The 19292-nt window shown below is 41.4% G+C and overlaps 1 protein-coding gene across 1 annotated transcript; it reads left to right on the top strand.

The window, feature by feature from the left end:
• The first annotated feature begins 3595 nt into the window (after positions 1-3595).
• Positions 3596-19067, top strand: LOC149449312 (histone H3-like centromeric protein A). Its single transcript, XM_089693390.1, has 4 exons — positions 3596-3717; positions 8190-8353; positions 13253-13330; positions 17209-19067. Exons 1-4 carry the CDS (start codon positions 3636-3638, stop codon positions 17341-17343), a joined length of 459 nt encoding a protein of 152 aa, XP_089549516.1. The 5' UTR covers positions 3596-3635; the 3' UTR covers positions 17344-19067.
• The last annotated feature ends 225 nt before the right edge of the window (positions 19068-19292 follow it).

Below are 19292 nucleotides of genomic sequence, written 5' to 3' on the forward strand. Positions count from 1 at the left end.
GGAGAAAATAGGAATATAAATGAAGGGACTTTTAAATGTGCCAGAAGGAACAATATATCCAATAAAAAATTTTTTTTTTTTTTTATAAAAGAAATATGCATAGCTTTATTACAAATAGTAGTACGAAATCCTATATAAATGGGGAGAGAGATTTTTTTTTTTTTTTTTTTACCTCTCTCCATTGCCCCTACTTGTATATGATTCTGTATTTTGTACATTTTAATATGTAATGTGATAGTTATATTGTGTATTTAATTATATTTTAACCTATACAGCCATTGTGCGTTTCTCCGCTGGTGTGGTTCCTGATGAAGCAGTGTTAGTGAAATGCGTTGATCCTGTATGCCGTCTTCTATTTTCATCTGAACAGAAGCATATTAACATCTTTGATGCTGTACAACATATTTTATCTGTCTGATATATGGGATGCTGCTCCATATATTATGTTTTCAGACCTATTTGTGTACTAATATTTTTGTAATAAAGCTATGTGTATATTTTTATACTTTTTTTTTTTTTTTTTTTGTTCTTGGATATATTCACATTTAAAAGTCCATTCATTTATATTCCATTCTCTCCTTTAAAATTGGAGAAGGAATTTGCACAATGCACATTATGAAAAACAGTAGTAAATGCAGCAATGCTGATATTTATGAGTGATCAGTGTGCATCTTCTGCTTCTTTTTCTCTTTCTTTCTTCTTTTTTTTTTCTTGCATTAAAGCATGCAGAGTAATGCATAGGTCCTTGCAGGCCTCTCCCCCATTCTTGGGTCTATGTGGACCTGAGGCATGAAGTGTGGCTTAAAGAATAACTAAAGGCAAAATTATTATATATTTTTTTTTATTTTGGATAGAGTGGGGAGGGATTAGAACACCTGTCAGGTTTTATTGTTGTCTCTGCCCCCCCCAATTAAGATTCACCTGCCCTGTTTACCATTACCATTGAAAATAAAAGAAAATTCCACAGTTTTGGTTGTCCCCGGAAAAATAATAGAGGGGGAATCGTCCAATGGGGAAACTAGTTCTGGTGACCTGGAGGTCCCCAAGGCATTCCCTAAATTTGCAGGGATTTCCTTTCACTTCCTGTTTGGCTATGGGACAGGAAATAAAGGGAAATCTCCCCAATGGGATATAGATGACCTTGCTCTATCCAACATTAAAAAAAAAAAAAAAAAAATTTTTACCTATAGTTCTACTTTAAATTCCAGAGAGGGAGGAGGCATCGCCGATGCACTAAGTATAGTCCTGATGCTATGGCAGATTGGATATCTAAGTAAGCAGGTTCTTACAAGTTGTTCTAGTTGAATCCATGGTTTTATACGTTGAGCTAGTGCTAGATAATCCTTCAGGCTGGGGAAGAAGTTTAACTTGGCTCAGCTCTTTCCCAGGCATTTTTGAGCACCCCCCCCCCCCCCCCCCGTGTTCTAAAAAGGGAGAAGGCTCTGCCCGAGTGCACTTGGCCGCGGCCTGGATGGGAAGTGTGAACACAGGTTTCTGTGGGTTACATCGTTCCTTCAACCTATGGAGCATCTTCAAAAGGTATTACACCTAGAGCCAGGACGCTGCCAGATAACGGACTGTAAGGACTCTGACTTTGGGGAAGGCATACACTGGGCAGCCTGCAGTAGTCAGTTAGGGATGAACTTTGCCACTAATTGTGTGTTGTTGCACTATACCGGTTTTGGATACTCGGTAAAGGTTCTTTAACGGTTCTTGGCCTGGTCTGAAGTTACTGCAAAGTGGTGCATGGTGGTATATGGTGTATGACAAAGAATGGGGCCTGTTACACACAGGGATGCACAGGAGAACATGTAGCTGCCAAGGGTAACCAACACTAAGGGAATGATATGGCAGCCAGACAATGGAAGGTTAGTACTGCCATAGGCAATTCTGTATGGCAAAGGAATCTGTTCGCTGATTTTTCTCCCTAGGGATCAGTGCCCCAGCCAATCAGGACTGTACCTACATAGCAAAGACCTCATGGACCTAGCCACAGGTACTGGAAGAGATAGAGAAGTTAAGGCATGCACAGAGGTGCTCCACACTTGTTACATGGTGGGACCTGTACTCGTAGCGGTACCTGTACCGTACCTGTAGCGAGGTAATAGGGAAGCTGGACTGGAGGAGCGGAACAGAAGCCCAGTGGTTTTTTCCCTCTAAATGTCGCGTTTCACAGGACAAGGTGGGTGGCATCATAGGACAGAATGGTTCACAGTAAGGAGCCTCAAGTACAGCCACACCAGATGTACAGCTCACGTCTAAATATGGGGTACCGCTTTAAAGTGCTTGTAAAGGTTCAAGGTTTAATTACCTTCATGCATTCTATGCATGAAGGTTAAAAAAAAAAAACGTGTGTAGCAACCGCCAATACTTTCCTAGGCCCGATCTCGATCCAGCGATGTGCACAGGAGCCTCGGCTGTCTCGAATCACTCCCATTGGCTCCTACTGTCGATCACAGCCATGGAGCCAATGAGTAAGCATGACATGTTTGTTATTTAAAGCGGAGCTCCACCCAAAAGGGGAAGTTCTGCTTTAAGCCTTTGTCCCCCGCTCCCCATTAAGGATTGGCACCTTTTGGGGAGCGGGTACCCAAATTTGACAGGTACCCGCTCCCACTTCTGCTGTGATCGCCTAGCCGGCTGCCCACGCTAAAGATATCGGGGAGAAAAGATGGCTGGTCAAACCACCCGTGGTGAGCACACTGCTGGACCGGGGGACAGGTAAGTATCTATTTTACAAGTCAGCAGCTACAGTTTTTGTAGCTGCTGACTTTAATTTTTTTTTTTTTTCCAGTTGGAACTCCGCTTTAAAAAAAAAAAAAAAAAAACTGCCTTTACAATCACCTTAATGTTGAGTTCACAGGAATGCAGCCCCATCTGGTCCCGGGCATTAATGAGCGTGTACACGAGAGAGTACTCATGTAGGGTGAGTTGGCCCCATCCACATGTAGTGTTTGCTTACATACAATGACAAACCTAGTGGGCGGAGCTACACTTGAAAAAAGTCGTTTGTACCATTGGGGGACATGGACTGCAACAAAACTCCTTTTTTTAATTTCATTTTTTTAGTATGAGGAAAGGTTAGAACCTCTGTCGGGTTATATTGGTCTTCTAATGTTCCAGTGATGACTACTCTCTCATTTGCTGTCAAAGGGACAGGAAGTAGGAGAATCTCCCAAACAGGCAGCAATTAAAACCTAACACAAGCTGTTACACTCAATCTATCCAAAATGTCGAAAAACCCAGCAAATTATCCATCCAGTCAGCAGATTAAGCATTTTATTAAACTCTACTTCTACTGTAAAATTGCCTATACAGAAAAAAGCCAGTTGTCTACCAATCAGTGAGCTATCCCAGCAGTGCCTAGATCCTTGTCGGACATTTCAGTCCCTGTTTTCAGTCTTGTATAAACAGAACCTTAGAGCAAGGTGTCGATGCGCTATCTTTAGCTAACCCATAGTGCTCTGGGAATCCTTTGCCATGAATTGAATTAGTGTTTTTAAAACCTAGATTGTGTGTTTGGGTCTCTCTAATCGAAGTATATAATAGTTTACTATTAAACTAATCCGATTAATATTTTACTTTTTTACTCTTGTAGGGTCTTGCCTTTTTTAGATGAATTGTGAAGTGTCAGAATGAGACCATCTGGTAGAACCCCACCATCCCGACGAAAATCCAAGACTCCAAAGAGAGTGACGCCACCTCCACCATCCCCAAGTAAGGAGGGGTCTATACTATATGTACATTATATGAAAGCTTACACAGGGTTAGGACTCCAAGTTCCAATAGAGAAATGGAGTTGTACAGGATGCCCTGGGGGGGGGGGGGTCTGTATCAGTGGGTGAAGATGTGGTGGTTTTTTTTGTTTTGGTTTTTTTTATTATTTTTTTCTTACAAGAGAACTTGTCACTTTGCTCATTCAAGACAGTCCCTTTGAAGCTAAACTATAAAAGGCTAAATTTGCTGTAAGTATGTGCAAAAACGGTTCTACCTGCCAAAAGATTTGTAGTTGTTTTCTAGCCTTGTGGTCCATGCTCCACTGCCTGTATTGTATTTTTTGTAACCTTATGAAAGCTGAAAATGATGGGAGGAGATGCTGAAGAGTGCCCCCTGGAGTTGCTGCTTTGTGAATTCTTGAGTCTGTAGGCACAGGATTGCCCGGGCTCAGTCACATGCCAGGAAGTACACTATTTTTTAGGAGTGATTCCAGGTATATTTTTCAGAATGACAATCTGGGATAGAGAACCTTTCTAGATGTTCCCTACAAGACAGCAAATGTTTGCTCTTTAAAGTCAGATCCATGTTAACCAGTTGCAGACATTGGGCAGGCTATGTATGTACAAAAGAACTTCTCCCAAGGTACACAGTGGGGTTGATGTACTTACTGGAGAGCCCAAAATCTAGTGCAGTTTTGCACAGTAACCATCATCTTCCATGTTTTTTTTTTTTTTTTTCTTTTTTTTTTTTTGGTAAAGCTTAAATGAACAAGCTGACGTTAGAAACTGTCTGGCTACTATGTAGAGCTGCACCAGATTTTACACTGTCTGATTTTAGTAAATCAACCCCAATAAATATATATATAGTGTATGTCCATCTACCCCCTGCTTGCACACTTTTTACCGCTGTTTTGCATTACAGCCATGACTTGCTGGGTAAAGTGTTTGGTGTGTGTTTGTTTATTTGAAAAAAAAAAAAACTTTCACAACTTTTTAAACTTTTGTTTAACACAAATCACCCCTAAGTAACAGTAGTTTTAAGTGTATGTCCGGGCAAAAAACCACATGCATTTTCTTCTATCTTTAAACCCTTTTATCCACTCCAGCCCCAGAAAGTTCACCCCCCCCCCCCCTTCCTGACCAGGCCATTTTTTGCTATTCGACACTGCGCTATTTCAACTGGTAATTACGCAGTCATGGTATTTGATCACCATCCGGTTTATTTTTTCTGATATAAATGAAAAAAGACTGAACATTAAAAAAAAAAAAAAAAAAAAAAAACCAAAAATTATGTTCTACTTTTTTGTTCTAAGAAAAGTATCCAATAATCTCAAGTTTAGTCATAAATTTTGGACAAAATGTATTCTGCTACATGTCGTTGGTACAAAAAATTCCAATACGTAAAAATTAGTTTGTGTGAAAGTTATGGCATCTACAAACTATTATATATAGGAATTTACGCAGCTTTTACTTTGACTGCCTATCATTCTTGAGGTGCTAAAATACCAGGGCAGTACAAAAAAAAAAAAAAAAACCCCAAATGACTCCTTTTTGGAAAGTAGACACCCCAAGCAATTTGTTGAGAGGAATGTTGAGTCCATGGAAGATTTTTATTTTTTTTATGCAAAGTTGTCACTTAAATGATATGTTGCTCACACATGCCATGGGTATATGTGGAATTACAACCCAAAAGATACAGGCCCTCAAAATCCAATGAACACCTCCAGGCTTTCAAAGGGCGTATTTTTTCATGTCACTTCCTCACTGCCTATCACCATTTCAAAGGCCCTAAAATGCCAGGAACACGAACACACGAACACGAACACACACACACACACGTCATCTTTTTTGTCACAAGGGTTAGAAAAAGAAAAAATACATTTTCATTTTCCAAAGCCTTGTGGCAACAAATCAGATCTGCAAAATACTCCCCATGCAGTGGGTGTTGCAATTTTTTTGTCACACAGTATTTGCGCAGCGATTTTTCAAACGCACATTTTTTTTAAGAACTACACTTTTTGAATTGTCTGTACTGCATGTCATGGGGCCCTGTCATGTCTGTACTGCATGTCACCAAATAGGGTTTTTTTTTTCTTTTTTTTTTGTGCATATGATGTTCCTTTTGAATACTGTTTTTTTTTTTTTTTTTTTTTTTTTTATTCTTCTGTTCACATCATGAATCGCACAGGAATGTGCTGGGCATGCTTGTGCGATTCACGTGTAGGGATTAATTTGAATGGCTGAAATTGCACCGAATCGCATTGAAAGTAGCGCACACACTTTTGATGCGCAGGAACCACATCGCATGGTACTGTACAGTACAAATGTGGCACGTTTGCAACCTGCATTTGGGCTGGCATTAAGGCTCAGTTCACATCTGTGCGGGTGGTGCCGCTGCGGATCTGCACAAAAATCCGTGCACCCGCACAGAGGATTGCGGACCCAAGGGCGGGCGCCAGTAATTCTAATGGCACGCCGCCCGCACTGGAAATCGCAACCGTACTAGGAACCGATATTCCTGTGCGGGCTGCGTTTTCAGAAGAAGTGCAGGGAATTTTCCCCTGCGTGTCCCGGGGCACGGGAGTCTATTGAAATGAATGGGATCCCGTGCCCGCGCAAAACGCGGACCGCAGGAATGCAGATATGTGAACCAGGGGTAAGTTGCTCCCTTGTCTCCTCCTCCCATGCTCGTCTCTAGGACTTCTCCAGAGCTTCCCCGATCCTCTGGAACTCTCTACCCTAATTTATCAGACTATCTCCTACTCTGCTCACTTTTAGGCAATTTCTGAAAACCTATCTCTTCAGGGAAGCCTATCCTGCCCTCAGCTAATAATGGAATCTTTTATTCTTCCAACCAGTCCATCCCCCACAGTTTTTTCTACCTTTTGTACCACTAGCCCCTCCCTCTTAGATTGTAAGCTCCAAGGAGCAGGACCCTCCTATCCCTCTTGTATTGTTGCTGTATTGTTATATTGTGCTGAGCAAACTGTTGGCGCTATATAAATCCTGAATAATAATAATTGTAATGCATAAAAACACATCCTATTGCCTGATTGTTTGATAAAGTATAAAAGATGATATGTCGAGTAAATAGATACCAAACATGACTTATCACCAGTGCAATTATTACAGTAGTACAGTGATAGTGTATATTATTATCAAAGACATTGCCTGGGAAGGGGTTAAGGTCTAGGCTGATCAAGGGGTTAAATATGAGAAGTCTGCATAGAGCACACTCATGGCATGCCATTCAATTGGCAAAGTTTAGCAATCATAGCATTACATAAAGTCAGTATTTGTTGTATGCAATGTAAAACTATATGAACCAGACATTTACTCCATCATGCAACACTGTACTCAAATGCATTTTTTTTTTTTTCTTAGTAGTATTTTTTTTCTTTACCATATATGGGAAAAATACCACATTTTTGAGGCCCTAAAGTACCAGGACAGTACAAACGCCCTCAAAAATGTTTAATTTAGAACATTCTGTATGTAGTGCAGCAGTCCACGTTCAAGGGTCAGGACTATGTACTGCACAGAACAGGTTGCAGATTTCGGGTATCAACAGTTCATGCTTCTTTGTGGGGGTTGGTGGTGGGTGCACCTTTCAAATGTTGAGGTTCAATGATGTTTGCATAATTCTTCTGTAGTCCAAGATAAAAACTAGAAGGGCTGATTAGACTTCTTGAGATAACAACACAGGAAGTGTGCACGGGAAAGCTTTGAATTTCTGACCTGATCAATGGGTATGTTTTTTGTATTCGTCAAACTGATCTAATACAGTGTTTGTGATGGTATGCTTAACAGACCAAACGAGAGAAAATAAGAACATTTCATTGCTAGGCATTACATACACTTCAAGTCTCTTAGTGTTTTTAAACCCATGACCCTGCATTCCCTATATCCGGTCTCCCCGGACCCTGCATTCCCTATATCCGTTCTCCCTGGACCCTGCATTCCCTATATCTGGTCTCCCACAGTACACACAACTTGGAAATGCAATTATTTTAGTAAATATCTCAGCAGTATATGGCAGTCTTGAAACTTCTATCAGTGTCCGGCTGAGCACTGGTTAATCCTTGTAGGAGTTGTCCTTCTCCTCTGACTGTCCTATGAGGCTGCACGACCCCTGACCCTTTGTCTGGACTGTGCTGATTGCCCCTGTGCTGATCACATGCACCCTTAGAAATAACACACAAAAAACTCTAGCAATCCACAAAACAGAGCATGTGCAAACTTGCCACCGCTGCTCTGTACTATGACAGATGGATTGGGGACTGTGGAAGAAAGGTAGGATCAAAGAAGACAGGATAAAGAAGCCTTTTTACACAGTGTGGAGGATTAACCCCTTAGGTTCCACAGTGAGTATAACAAGCACGCTTTACTGCATAGACTGATTTTATTGTTGTGGGTTTAGTGATACTTTAAAATAAAAAAGGATCTTAGTAATTTGATAGTTTTACAATGCAGGACCAGGACCAAGCAGAGAAGTTGCCTCTCCAGCACGGGAGAGGTCATTCCTCAGACGCAAACTAAAGCACCGTTATCGGCCTGGGACACGAGCACTCATGGAGATAAGAAAATATCAAAAGTCAACGGACCTGTTAATAAGAAAAGCCCCCTTTGCCAGACTGGTGAGTGTGGTGTTGTTGGTTTATTGGCTCTGGACAGGGAGCTATAAATAAGGCGGGTAATATGCATAGAAAACATTCTTGTATGGTTATTTTAGGTCCCGCTCAAATCTAGTGATTTGGGATCATGGGTGGAATTGCCGTGATTCCTAATCACACTGCAATGCTGACCAAACGCAGCGCTCGTGTTTGTGTACCATTCATTTTTAATGGCACCTAAAATGAGGTGCGTATGGGAATCCACATCATTGAAAGCTTGCTGCCCAAAAGAAGCTCCCGCTCCTTTCTTGGCCAACAAGCTTTGTGCGATGTAGTTTGCTGCGACTGCAGTGCCACAATTGTGACAAAACAGCACCACGTTTAAGATGCCATTAAAATGAATGGTACACACAGGGTGGATAAAAATCAATGATTTAAAAAAAAAAAAAAAAAAAAAAATCCGATTTATTTTTTTTTTTTTTTTTTTTTTTTTTTTTTAAATTTAAATTTAAATCGGATTTTTTTTAAATAAAATGCTTTTTGAGGAAAATATATTACCATCCAAAGGTTATTCCATCATGAAATAAAGATTAGTTTTTTAATTATGTAGAATAAGGCTGTATATGTTTAATTTTTTTTGGTAAATAAATTCCATGCATCCATTCACAATGTCATGCTCTTCCAGAGGTTTTTGTAAGATTATTGGGCAGTTTCTCTGCCTACAAGATACTATCACAGATGCTCGGTTTACTTTTGCAGTTCTCAAAACTGAATTTGACTCGGCGGAGATCACATGCCTCTTCTTCACAGCAAAAATGTTATAACATGAACAGAGTTAAGAAAAAGACCTTCATCCTAACTTCTACAAACCTATGAATACACAATCAACCCCTTCAGTGCTAAGTTTCAAGAAGTTCAGTGAATAGAATAGAAACAATATTTTTCTGATTGTTTGGAGTGGAATAGATCTGCACAAGAAGAAAGTGAAACTAAGTGTGAGGAGGAAGGGGCTGACAGTCTACGTCTCTTAAAATATATATATTCTGTTTAGCCAAATTAGTTAACAAACATGGATGTTTGTTTAAGCAAATCACATATGCTGGAATGTTATTGTTTCAGATGAATAAATCTATTTAAATTGTTATTATTAAGGTAATGATTATTTTTCTCCTTCCTAAGTACAACAGAAAAGTTGTCCAAATATGAATGATTAAACTGGGGATAAAAAAAAACTAATATGAAAAGTTGTGTTCTAAAAATCTTCATCTACTTGCATATTAAAGTTATACCAGCAAGAATTAGTCTATGTAGAAAACTAGGATTTAAATCAAGCCTTACTGACTAGTGATTTAAATCGTGATTTAAATCAGTTTGATTTAAATGAAACCACCTTGGGTACACAAACATGCTTGCTGCGTTTTGCCAGCATTGCAGTGTGATTTGGAATCGTGGGCAGAATCGCGGAAATTCTGTCCTCAATCCCAAAGCGCTAGATGTGAACAGGCCTTAGTTTTTGGTATCATGACTCGGGTCATCAGCTCCACCTTTGGATACTCAGGCAGCGAGATCTCTCTCATCTCTGCCGTAATTCAATTTACTGTCCACCTTGGTATATTATTTTGCCCTGTAGAACATGCTGCATTTTTTCTGCACAGAACTGTACTGGAACATGGTAAACTCATCAAATTGAAGAAAGGGGAAAAAATTTACTGGAATGCATTAAAAATGTACCAGAACCCATCAAAAACACACACACGCGGAAACGCAGCCGGACTGCGTTTCTATAGTGCGACCCGGCCCTAAAACCAAGCACCCCATGCATGAAAGAACCTATAAAAAATATAAAGGGCACATCAATTAAATCACAGTGCAGGCCATAAATCTGTCTCTCTAACAACCCCAATAGTGTATTATATTTGCACAATATCACAAGCAGTGAAGCAGTGCTCTAACCCCGGGCACATGGACACACACTCGTATGTATTACACAATTTTGGGTGTTCAAACTTATATTACTAATTAGAACTTGCTTACAAAATTTGAAGCGTTGTGCCATCTTGCTTGTAACATTGTGCAAATACCCTGGGGGATCACTAGTGAGACCAAGATCAATGGTGATTATATTGTGCAGGGCCCTGCAATGTGGCTTGAAATGTTTTTTAAATCGTGCTCTGTGTGAAGTATAGCATGTCCTTTTGAGATCATTTATTATGTTTTCTTCCTTCTACGAGGCCTCTCGGTTTAAAGACCATTTCTATACAGACATTATAACTGTAACATGCTGGTTTAACCATATTCTATAGTGTGTGTAGGGCCGTGGATATGGGTGTACCACCAGTCCTGTACAGGGCGGGGCCCAGGCAACTAGGTGAATGGGATGTGGGCAGGAAGGGTGATCAGCACAGCATGGGGGGCAATTACTGGAACCGATCCCCTGTATGGCTCTTTCTGCAGCAGCTTAAAGCTGGCTTCTTCTCCTCTCCCTCCCGTTGGCTTTCAGCTGCTGTAGAGAGAGTTATACAGGGGATCGGTTCCAGTAATTGCCTCTCCACCACATCCATCTCCCTCCCTGTGCACCATAAGTTTCCCCCTGCTGCCCAAGCCCCCCTGTGTCTCCCCCACCCCCACAGTGCTGCCAGCTTCCCTCCTCTTCTTCCCACTGCCAGCTGCAAGCCCACAATAGGATCCTTCAGGAGGGGGAAGGGTCCGCTAAATATGTCACATTTACCAGCCCCATTCCTTTCCTGAATGAACACAATGAGTGATCGGTACTGATCACTCCCTGTGTTCATTAACAACTGATGCATAGTAAACAGACTTTTTTTGGAGGGGTGGTGGTGGCTGTCAGGTTGTATAGGGCCCCGTGGTTTCTAACAGCGTGTGTGTGTGTGTGTGTGTGTGTGTGTGTGTGTGTGTGTGTCTCAGTCTCACTCTCACCAGAAGTGTCGGTAAACCCATCAGATACTGTTCAGTGTATGCAGTGCTGGGACAACATCATCTAATGACCAAGGCTAAGATACCAAATGGTGCCCCCCCTCAAATGTATGAGCATTGTTTGTCAGAAAAGTCACCTTCCAAGAATCGTCAGTTTCTGGTACCTTCAATGACCAGGGCATGCGATTAGCGATCGCTCAACCTACTTAAACTAATGACAGGCTGACAGCGGCCACTGCTTATTTGCATGTAGCCACATACAGAGTGGTTTGCTGCAGTTAAGGACAGATGTCCAAACCTGGATACGAGTAACCACAGCTTGCTGCTCTGCGTGCGGCTACATGTGAACAGCAGCGCCTGCTGTCAGCCTGCCATTGGTTTAAAGAGGCAGCCGTTGCTATTCACATGCCCCAGTCATTGCAGCAACAGGGATCTGTAACCTGCCACGTAAAGGAGGCCTTATCCAGCAATCATATTTATTTATTTATTTATTTATTTTTATTTATTTATTTATTTTCAGACCGCCATTTAGCATGGTCACATGATTCAGCAAACTTTGCACCACACTGCCAGATCGGGTGGAGCTATAGCCATCCTGCGACAATAGCTACACACCTCTCTGTAGGAAGTCCCCTAGTTTTGCTTGGACTGCACAGAACTAATTGGCGTGGTTGTGGTCAAGTAATAGCAGAGGCGCAAAAAAAACCACTGTATTTCATAGAATAGTTTAAAATAAAACTAATGGAAACCATTTATATTGTACCGAACATGAAAACGTTTATATGGTTAAATATTGATCATGTTTACACTGGCTAGCAGGATAGAGAGCTGTCACCCTGGTGGGGCTGCCCCACATGCCGATTTATAGAAGGGGTTCATGTATACGGGATGTTTTGGAAAACACTTCTGAATGATGGAAACTGACTGCTGGAAAACGTAGTTTAAAAAACATCTGTTTAGCCGCGTTTAAAAAAACGCTTATAAATGCGGTATGCAAAGATAACATCAGGAGGCCTTCCCAAATGCCCAGAATGCACTGAAAAACAGTAAACATTTAACTATTTCAGACATTTTGAAAGAAATAGAGAGAGCAGAAGCAGAGAGAACAGTATGTGTTCAGATAACCTGTCTTTTTTTGGTTTATTTCACTCTGGATCCCATCATGAACATAATTCAGCACGTTCTACCATTTTTTTTTTTTTTTTTTTTTTTTTCCTTCACGTGAAACCTGCAACTGACTGCGCTGGTGTACCGGGTCCATTTGAATACATGGGAAAAAGCTTTGCATGCATTTCTGATGATGACAAAGGGCTCTGGACAGCATCTGGACATGGAACAGTTAAATGCATACGCCTATGTGTTTACAAATGTTTGGCGTTTGAAACGCTGTTAAAATCTACTCCTGAATGCAAGTTTGGTGCGTTCAAACAAACGACTGTAAATGACGATGTGTACATGGACACATAGGAAAACATTAGGGAGAGTTCAGGGGCTGCTGAAAAAACACAGAAAAGCTCCTGAACGTGAGTTTATCAGCTGCAGTGTACATGAGCCCTAAAGAGTTACATGAGGCAGCTTCCAGGGAAGATAGAAGGAAGTTAATGGCTTCCTAAAAGGGAACTAGCAGAGAATGGATAGTGTGAGTGGCAACAAGCAGAGGATCGTCTTCTATAGTGATGCCACTCAGCATAAGGAAGTCTATTGAAGCCGCAGGATCAGGGTATTTGGCTACAAAACCTTTACATCATGCATTTTTTCATAGTAATAGACTTTTTAGTTAATGAAGATCGAGAGAGGCTCCTGAGAAGTCCTGGATGTGATAGTGTAGGGAGAGGGTTCTTCCTGGAATGGTATCTAGAGATCAGCCTGGAAATGAGTGGAGTGGGCGGAGGGAAAGTTTTTTTTGTTCATTTCCTTTGCTGTTTTGTATCTGGATCATGTGTATGTATTGGTTGTATTTATTTAAATTTATGTTTTATGCTTGTGCAGGTGCGAGAAGTCTGCATGGAATATACTCGTGGCATGCCGTTCATGTGGCAAAGCTTAGCAATCCTGGCATTACAAGAGGTCAGTATTTGTTGTATGCAATGCAGAACTTTAGAATCCAACCAGCCAGTATCTATCTATTTTTTGGGTATTCAGTGGTGTGACAATTACTCCTTCATGCAACACTGTACTCAAATTTAATTTTACATCTTTTTTTTTTTTTCTTTACAGCATAAAGGAAAAATAGCAAAAATTTTGAAACAAAAATGTATGCTTATCACATTTTTTGAGGCCCTAAAGTGCTGGGATAGTGCAAATACCCCAAAAATTGTTTAGGACATATATAGTGCAGCAAAGGTTAGGGGTCAGGACTATAGTGCACCAAACAGCTTGCAGATTTCAGTGGTCAGCAGTAAATGCATCTTTAACCACTTCCCGACCGGCCGTTGTATATAAACGGCCGGACGGTGGCAGTGCAGGGTCGGGTGGCCATTTATGAACGGCCTCCCCGCACCCTGCTTGTGCGCGCTCCCTGGGAGTGCGCAGCACCGCGATCCGGCGCCCACTATGTCCTCCGGACACAGTGAAACACCGATTGTCGGACGGGACCTCTGTACGAGGTCCCGATCATGTGATCACTGATTGGCCAATCAGTGATCACATGCAAAGTAGTAAGCAAGATGTCACTTGTGACATCATTGCTTACTACGTGTGAAATCTGTGAATGATCACAGAGGTCACATGGTACAAGGCTATTCACAACAGTCTTGTACCATGTGACAAGCTGTGAACAATCACAGCTCACTCAGTACTTCTCAATGACTGCAAGAATGCAGACAGAGAGAGGAAATGATTGCTTTTACTTCCTATATGGGTGTAAAAGCAATCAGTGTAAAAAAAAAAAAAAAATCTTCATCACCCCCCACAAGTAGTACAGTGTCACCATGGTGACATTGTACTGCTAGGGTGACAGTATGTAAAAAATAAATATATAAAAATGTAAAACAAAAAGGTTTAAAAATTATAATTTTTGGTTATAAACTAACTTGGATTTTTTTTTTTTTAACGGAATACATTTTGGCCAAGATTTATGATGAAATATTATTTATTTGCAAAATTTTATTTAAAAAAAACAAACTTTTTTTAAAAAATTTTGGACTTTCATTTACATAGCAAAAAAAATTAAAATCCCAGCGGTGAATAAATACCACCAAAATAAAGCTTTATCTGTCTCAAAAAAATGGTAAAAAATGTATTTGGGTACAGTGTTGTCATTCAAAGTGTGATAGTGCTGAAAGCTGAAAATTGCCCTGGTCAGGAAGGGGGTAAAAGTGTCCGGTCTGGAAGTGGTTAAAGTACACTGCTCAAAACAATTAAAGGAACACTTTGAAAACACATCAGTGGGGAAAAACCTCTGCTGGATATCTATACTGACATGGACTGGGTAATGTGTTAGGAACGTAAGGATGCCCCATCGTTTGATGAAAATGATCAACCTACAGAGGACTGAATTCAAAGACACCCCGAAAAGCAAAGTGAAAAAATGATGCAGCAGGCTAGTCCATTTTGCGGAAATTTCATTGCAGGAACTCAAAATTGTCCTCAGTAGTATAGCCACCCCCCCCCCCCCCGTGCTTGTATGCATGCCTGATAACATCGGGGCACGCTCCAGTGAGATGATGGATGGTGTCCTGGGGTATTTCCCCCCAGATCTGGACCAGGGCATCACTGAGCACCTGAACAGTCTGATGTGCAACCTGGCGGCGTCAGATGGACCGAAACATGATAAACCAGAGGAGTTCTGTTGAAGTTAGGTCAGGCGAGTGTGGGGGCCATTCAATGTTATCAGTTCCTTAATCCTCCAGGAACTGCCTGCATACTCTCGCCACATGAGGCCGGGCATTGTCGTGCACCGGGAGGAACCCAGGACCCACTCCACCAGCGTAGGGTCTGACAATGTTCAAGAATTTCATCCCAATACCTAACGGCAGTCAGGGTGCCATTGTCTAGCCTGTAGAGGTCTCTGTGTCCCTCCATGGATATGGCTCCCCAGACCATCACTGACCCACCACCAAAACGGTCATGCTGAACCATGTTACAGTCAGCATAACGTTCTACACGGCTTCTCCATACCCTTTCACGTCTGTCACATGTGCTCAGGGTGAACTTGCTCTCATCTCTGAAAAGCACAGGGCACCAGTTCTGGTGTTTAATGGCAAATGCCAATCAAGCTCTCTAGTGCTGGGCAGTGAGCACAGGGCCCATTAGAGGACGTCGGGCCCTCAGGCCACCCTCTGTTTCTGATTGTTTGGTCAGACATTCACACCAGTGGCCTGCTGGAGGTAATTTTGTAGGGCTCTGGCAGTGCTCATTCTGTTCCTCCTTGCACCAAGGAGCAGATACCGGTCCTGCTGATGGGTTAAGGACCTTCTACGGCTCTCCTGGAGTAACTGCCTGTCTCCTGGAATCTCCTCCATGCTTTTGAGACTGTGCTGGGAGACACAGCAAACCTTCTGGCAATGGCATGTATTGATGTGTCATCCTGGAGGAGTTGGACTGCCTGTGCAACCTCTGTAGGATCCAGGTTTTGCTTCATCGTACCATAGTGGCACTGACTCTAGCCAAATGCAAAACTAGTGAAAAACAGCCAGAAAAGATGAGTAGGGAAAAAATATCAGTGGCCTCAACCTGTAAAACCATTCCTGTTTTGGGGGTCGTCTCATTGTTGCCCATCTAGTGCACCTGTTCTTGATTTCATTAACACCAAGGCAGCTGAAACTGAATAACAACCCCCTCTACTACTTAACTGACCAGATCAATATCCCAGGAGTTTAATTGACTTGATATACCCTGATTAAAAAGTGATCCTTTAATTTCTTTGAGCAGTGTATAACAAGGCAAATCCTTTTTAGTTTTGAAAAGAGCGCAGAGAGATTAGAACACCGGTTTGTATTGCTGTCTGTGCCCCCAATGAGAAGATTCACCCTCTCTATTTATCCTGTTTATTATTGTCATTGAAAGTAAAAGAAAACCCCAAATTTTGGGTTGGCCCCAGAAAAGTAACAGAGGGGAAATCTTTTGATGGGGACACTAGTTCTGATGATCTGGGGGTCCCCAAGGAATTCCCTTATTGTGCAGAAATGTTATCTCACTTTCTTTCTGTTTGGCTATGGAACAGGAAGTGAAGGGAAATCTCTGCAATGGGGGACACATTCTAAAGGATTGACTTTAACCACTTCAGGAAGATTTTACCCCCTTCCTGACAGGCCAATTTTTGCTAAACTTCACAGTGCTACTTTAACTGTAATTGCGCGGTCATGGTACACTGTACCCGAATAAAAGTTTTTTTCAGAATTTTTTTCTCAATATAAACAAAAGACTGACATTTTTTTTACTGCCATAAAATATATCGAATAATAATTTTTTAAAAAAATAAATTTTTTAGAAATTGTGGCCAAAATGTATTCTGCTACGTCTTTGATTTAAAAAAAAAAAAAAAAAAAAAACCCAATAAGTGTATATTGATTGGTTGCACGTACTGGAAATTTTTTTTTATACTACTAATGGAGGTGATCAGCGACTTATAATTCAGTGATAATGCTATACACTGTCACTGTACTAATGACACTGGCTAGGAAGGGGTTCACATCTAGGGTGATCAAGGGGTTAAATGTGTGCCTAACTGTGTAATTTATGTACAGTGTGCTGCTTTTATTGAGAGATCTATCAGTTTCTCATCCCTGCAAAGCATCAAACTGACAGATCACTTCCTCTGTACAGAGTCCTGTGCTGTCAACACAGAGCTCTGGGTTTTGATTGTACTCCACTGATCAGCAGGTCCCAGCTGTGAATCCTTGATCTGGGACTGCTGTAATGATGCAGAGTGGCGCTATAATCGTGTGATGAAGATCTGACCAGCTTGTGTTTGTGATTTTGTTTTTGGGTTCTTTCCTGAGCAGGCAGCAGAAGCTTTCCTGGTGCGACTCTTCGAAGACTCTTACCTTTGCTGTCTGCACGCCAAAAGGGTCACCCTCTTTGTTCAGGATATGCAACTTGCTCGGCGGATTCGAGGGACACAGGAAGGACTGGGATAATGGCACTTTTCTTACCTAAAAGCCTTCAAAGTCACCCATTTTACATTTGGAATTTATGGATTAAAGTAGGTTTCTACCTTACCCTGTCTCGTATGCTATGAACTTAACCAAGCCAGGGTCCTGATCTCTGAAGCAATACAGCATGGAACTCCTTCATTTTACCCATTGGTGACATATGAGCCGCACACCAATTATTACTTCTGTACAGCCTATGGCTACCTTTTTATTGTATTGAGGTTTTCAAATGCTGGACAGTTTGGCTTGCTCTTGGCCTACAGAACTTGTGGGCTGCTGCCTGGATTTAGCCAGTGCTTGGGGGTGGGGGGGGATTTATTCACAACAGTATGTGGCTCATTCCACTGCACTTAGGGCCATTTTAATTTCTGTCTCTGGCTGTCATTGAATTTGTATAAACTTTTTCTACGTTTTTACATATGTTTTTTTGTTCTTTTAATACTTCATGATTTTTGATGGTGTTTAAAAAGATTTTCTTTCAGGGCAAAGTGAGAGAATCTCAAAAAAAAAAAAAAAATACACCAACCTACCTCCCCCAGCGTGCCTTCCTGCCACTCCAGTGAGCCAGCATGCACCAAATTGTCGTTAGAAAAATTCCCACATATTACAACTGGTGTGGTGATGTCACTCCCCCGGTCATGTGACATTGTTTGGGCCTAGCAAATGGCTGCTAGATCCGCATACTGTCACATAGAAAGAGGTCACTTGCTCCTCCCTATACCAGGAAGCAAAGGGTTTTATCACTGGCTGCAACTGAGGAAGGAGTGTAGGCAATTTAAGTAATGGCAGAGGACTCTGTACAAATACTGCCACATTTTTTTATTTTTTGTGTCTCTTTTTAAAGCCCAACTCTAGGAATAAAAACAAATATCTTTGCAGAGGATCCCTCCATTGTACTTTTAAGGGTTAAATGTCCATTAACTCTAGGGATGAGAATAACCCTTTCTAATACTTTTACTCTCAGTGATGGGACTGGGAGCAGACCTCGAATTCGGAGTTGCCACCACAACAGTAATAGATACTAAATCTTCCAAAGGGAACACTAGTTTTGGTAACAACTGTCTAATGGCCAGACGTGGCCTAGGAGTGTTAAAATCAGGAGGTTGAGCTGCAGTTTAAGCACCCACCTAAACAGGGGCATGCAGCTACTCAGCGCTATACACTGAAGCATGGCACCATCGATCATGACCCTTTTAACTGCAATGTGTGCGGTTGCAACACAGTGGGTCACCATTTTTAGGGCAAAACAGGCAGTAAGGAATATCGCCTCCCTAGGTGGGGAGTAGTGATGAGCTGATGGTTTGATCCAAACCTTGCATTAGACTGAACTTTGGGTGTTCAGACAAACTCCTGAACTTTTGCTCGCTTGACTACCTGTTCAGCAGGAACCAAAAATCCTATATAGAAGCAGTATTTCTATCACTTCTATATATGACAGCTTTCCAGTGTCACTGGTTCCTAAGGAATTCGTGCCCCCTAGGAACCACTGACGTCACTGGAAATCACCGCCACTTAAGCAAAGGGGTGCGGATGGCAGTGACATCATAGCACCGCCTCTTTCCCTTATCTATCTGATGACAGCTTGGGAAGTGGTACCATGTGGGATCAGTTGCGTGCGCTGGATCATCTGTGGGTTGACAATGGATTTTCAGTGAGGGACTTTTTGGGGAGTTTTTTTATCTGTTTTTTAATAAAGGACTTGAGAAATGTTTTGGGTGTCTTTATTCCAGATTAAAATAATTCCTTTTTCTTTATTCCTTCTTCACTAATGAGTACACATACATGTTATGTAAAGGATTTAGCATCAATCATTTTTCACTTTAAAAGGATAAGTTCACCTTTTTGGAAAAATATAATAAATGCACTTTTTTTTTTTTTTGCAGGTAAAAAAAAATGTGCATTTATTTTTGTATGCAGGAGCCTGGAAAGCAGCA

Source organism: Staurois parvus, unplaced genomic scaffold, assembly GCF_062004578.1.
Source record: "Staurois parvus isolate SC_StPar_1 unplaced genomic scaffold, SC_StPar_1.0 ptg000631l, whole genome shotgun sequence".
In the NCBI taxonomy this organism is placed as follows: domain Eukaryota; kingdom Metazoa; phylum Chordata; class Amphibia; order Anura; family Ranidae; genus Staurois; species Staurois parvus.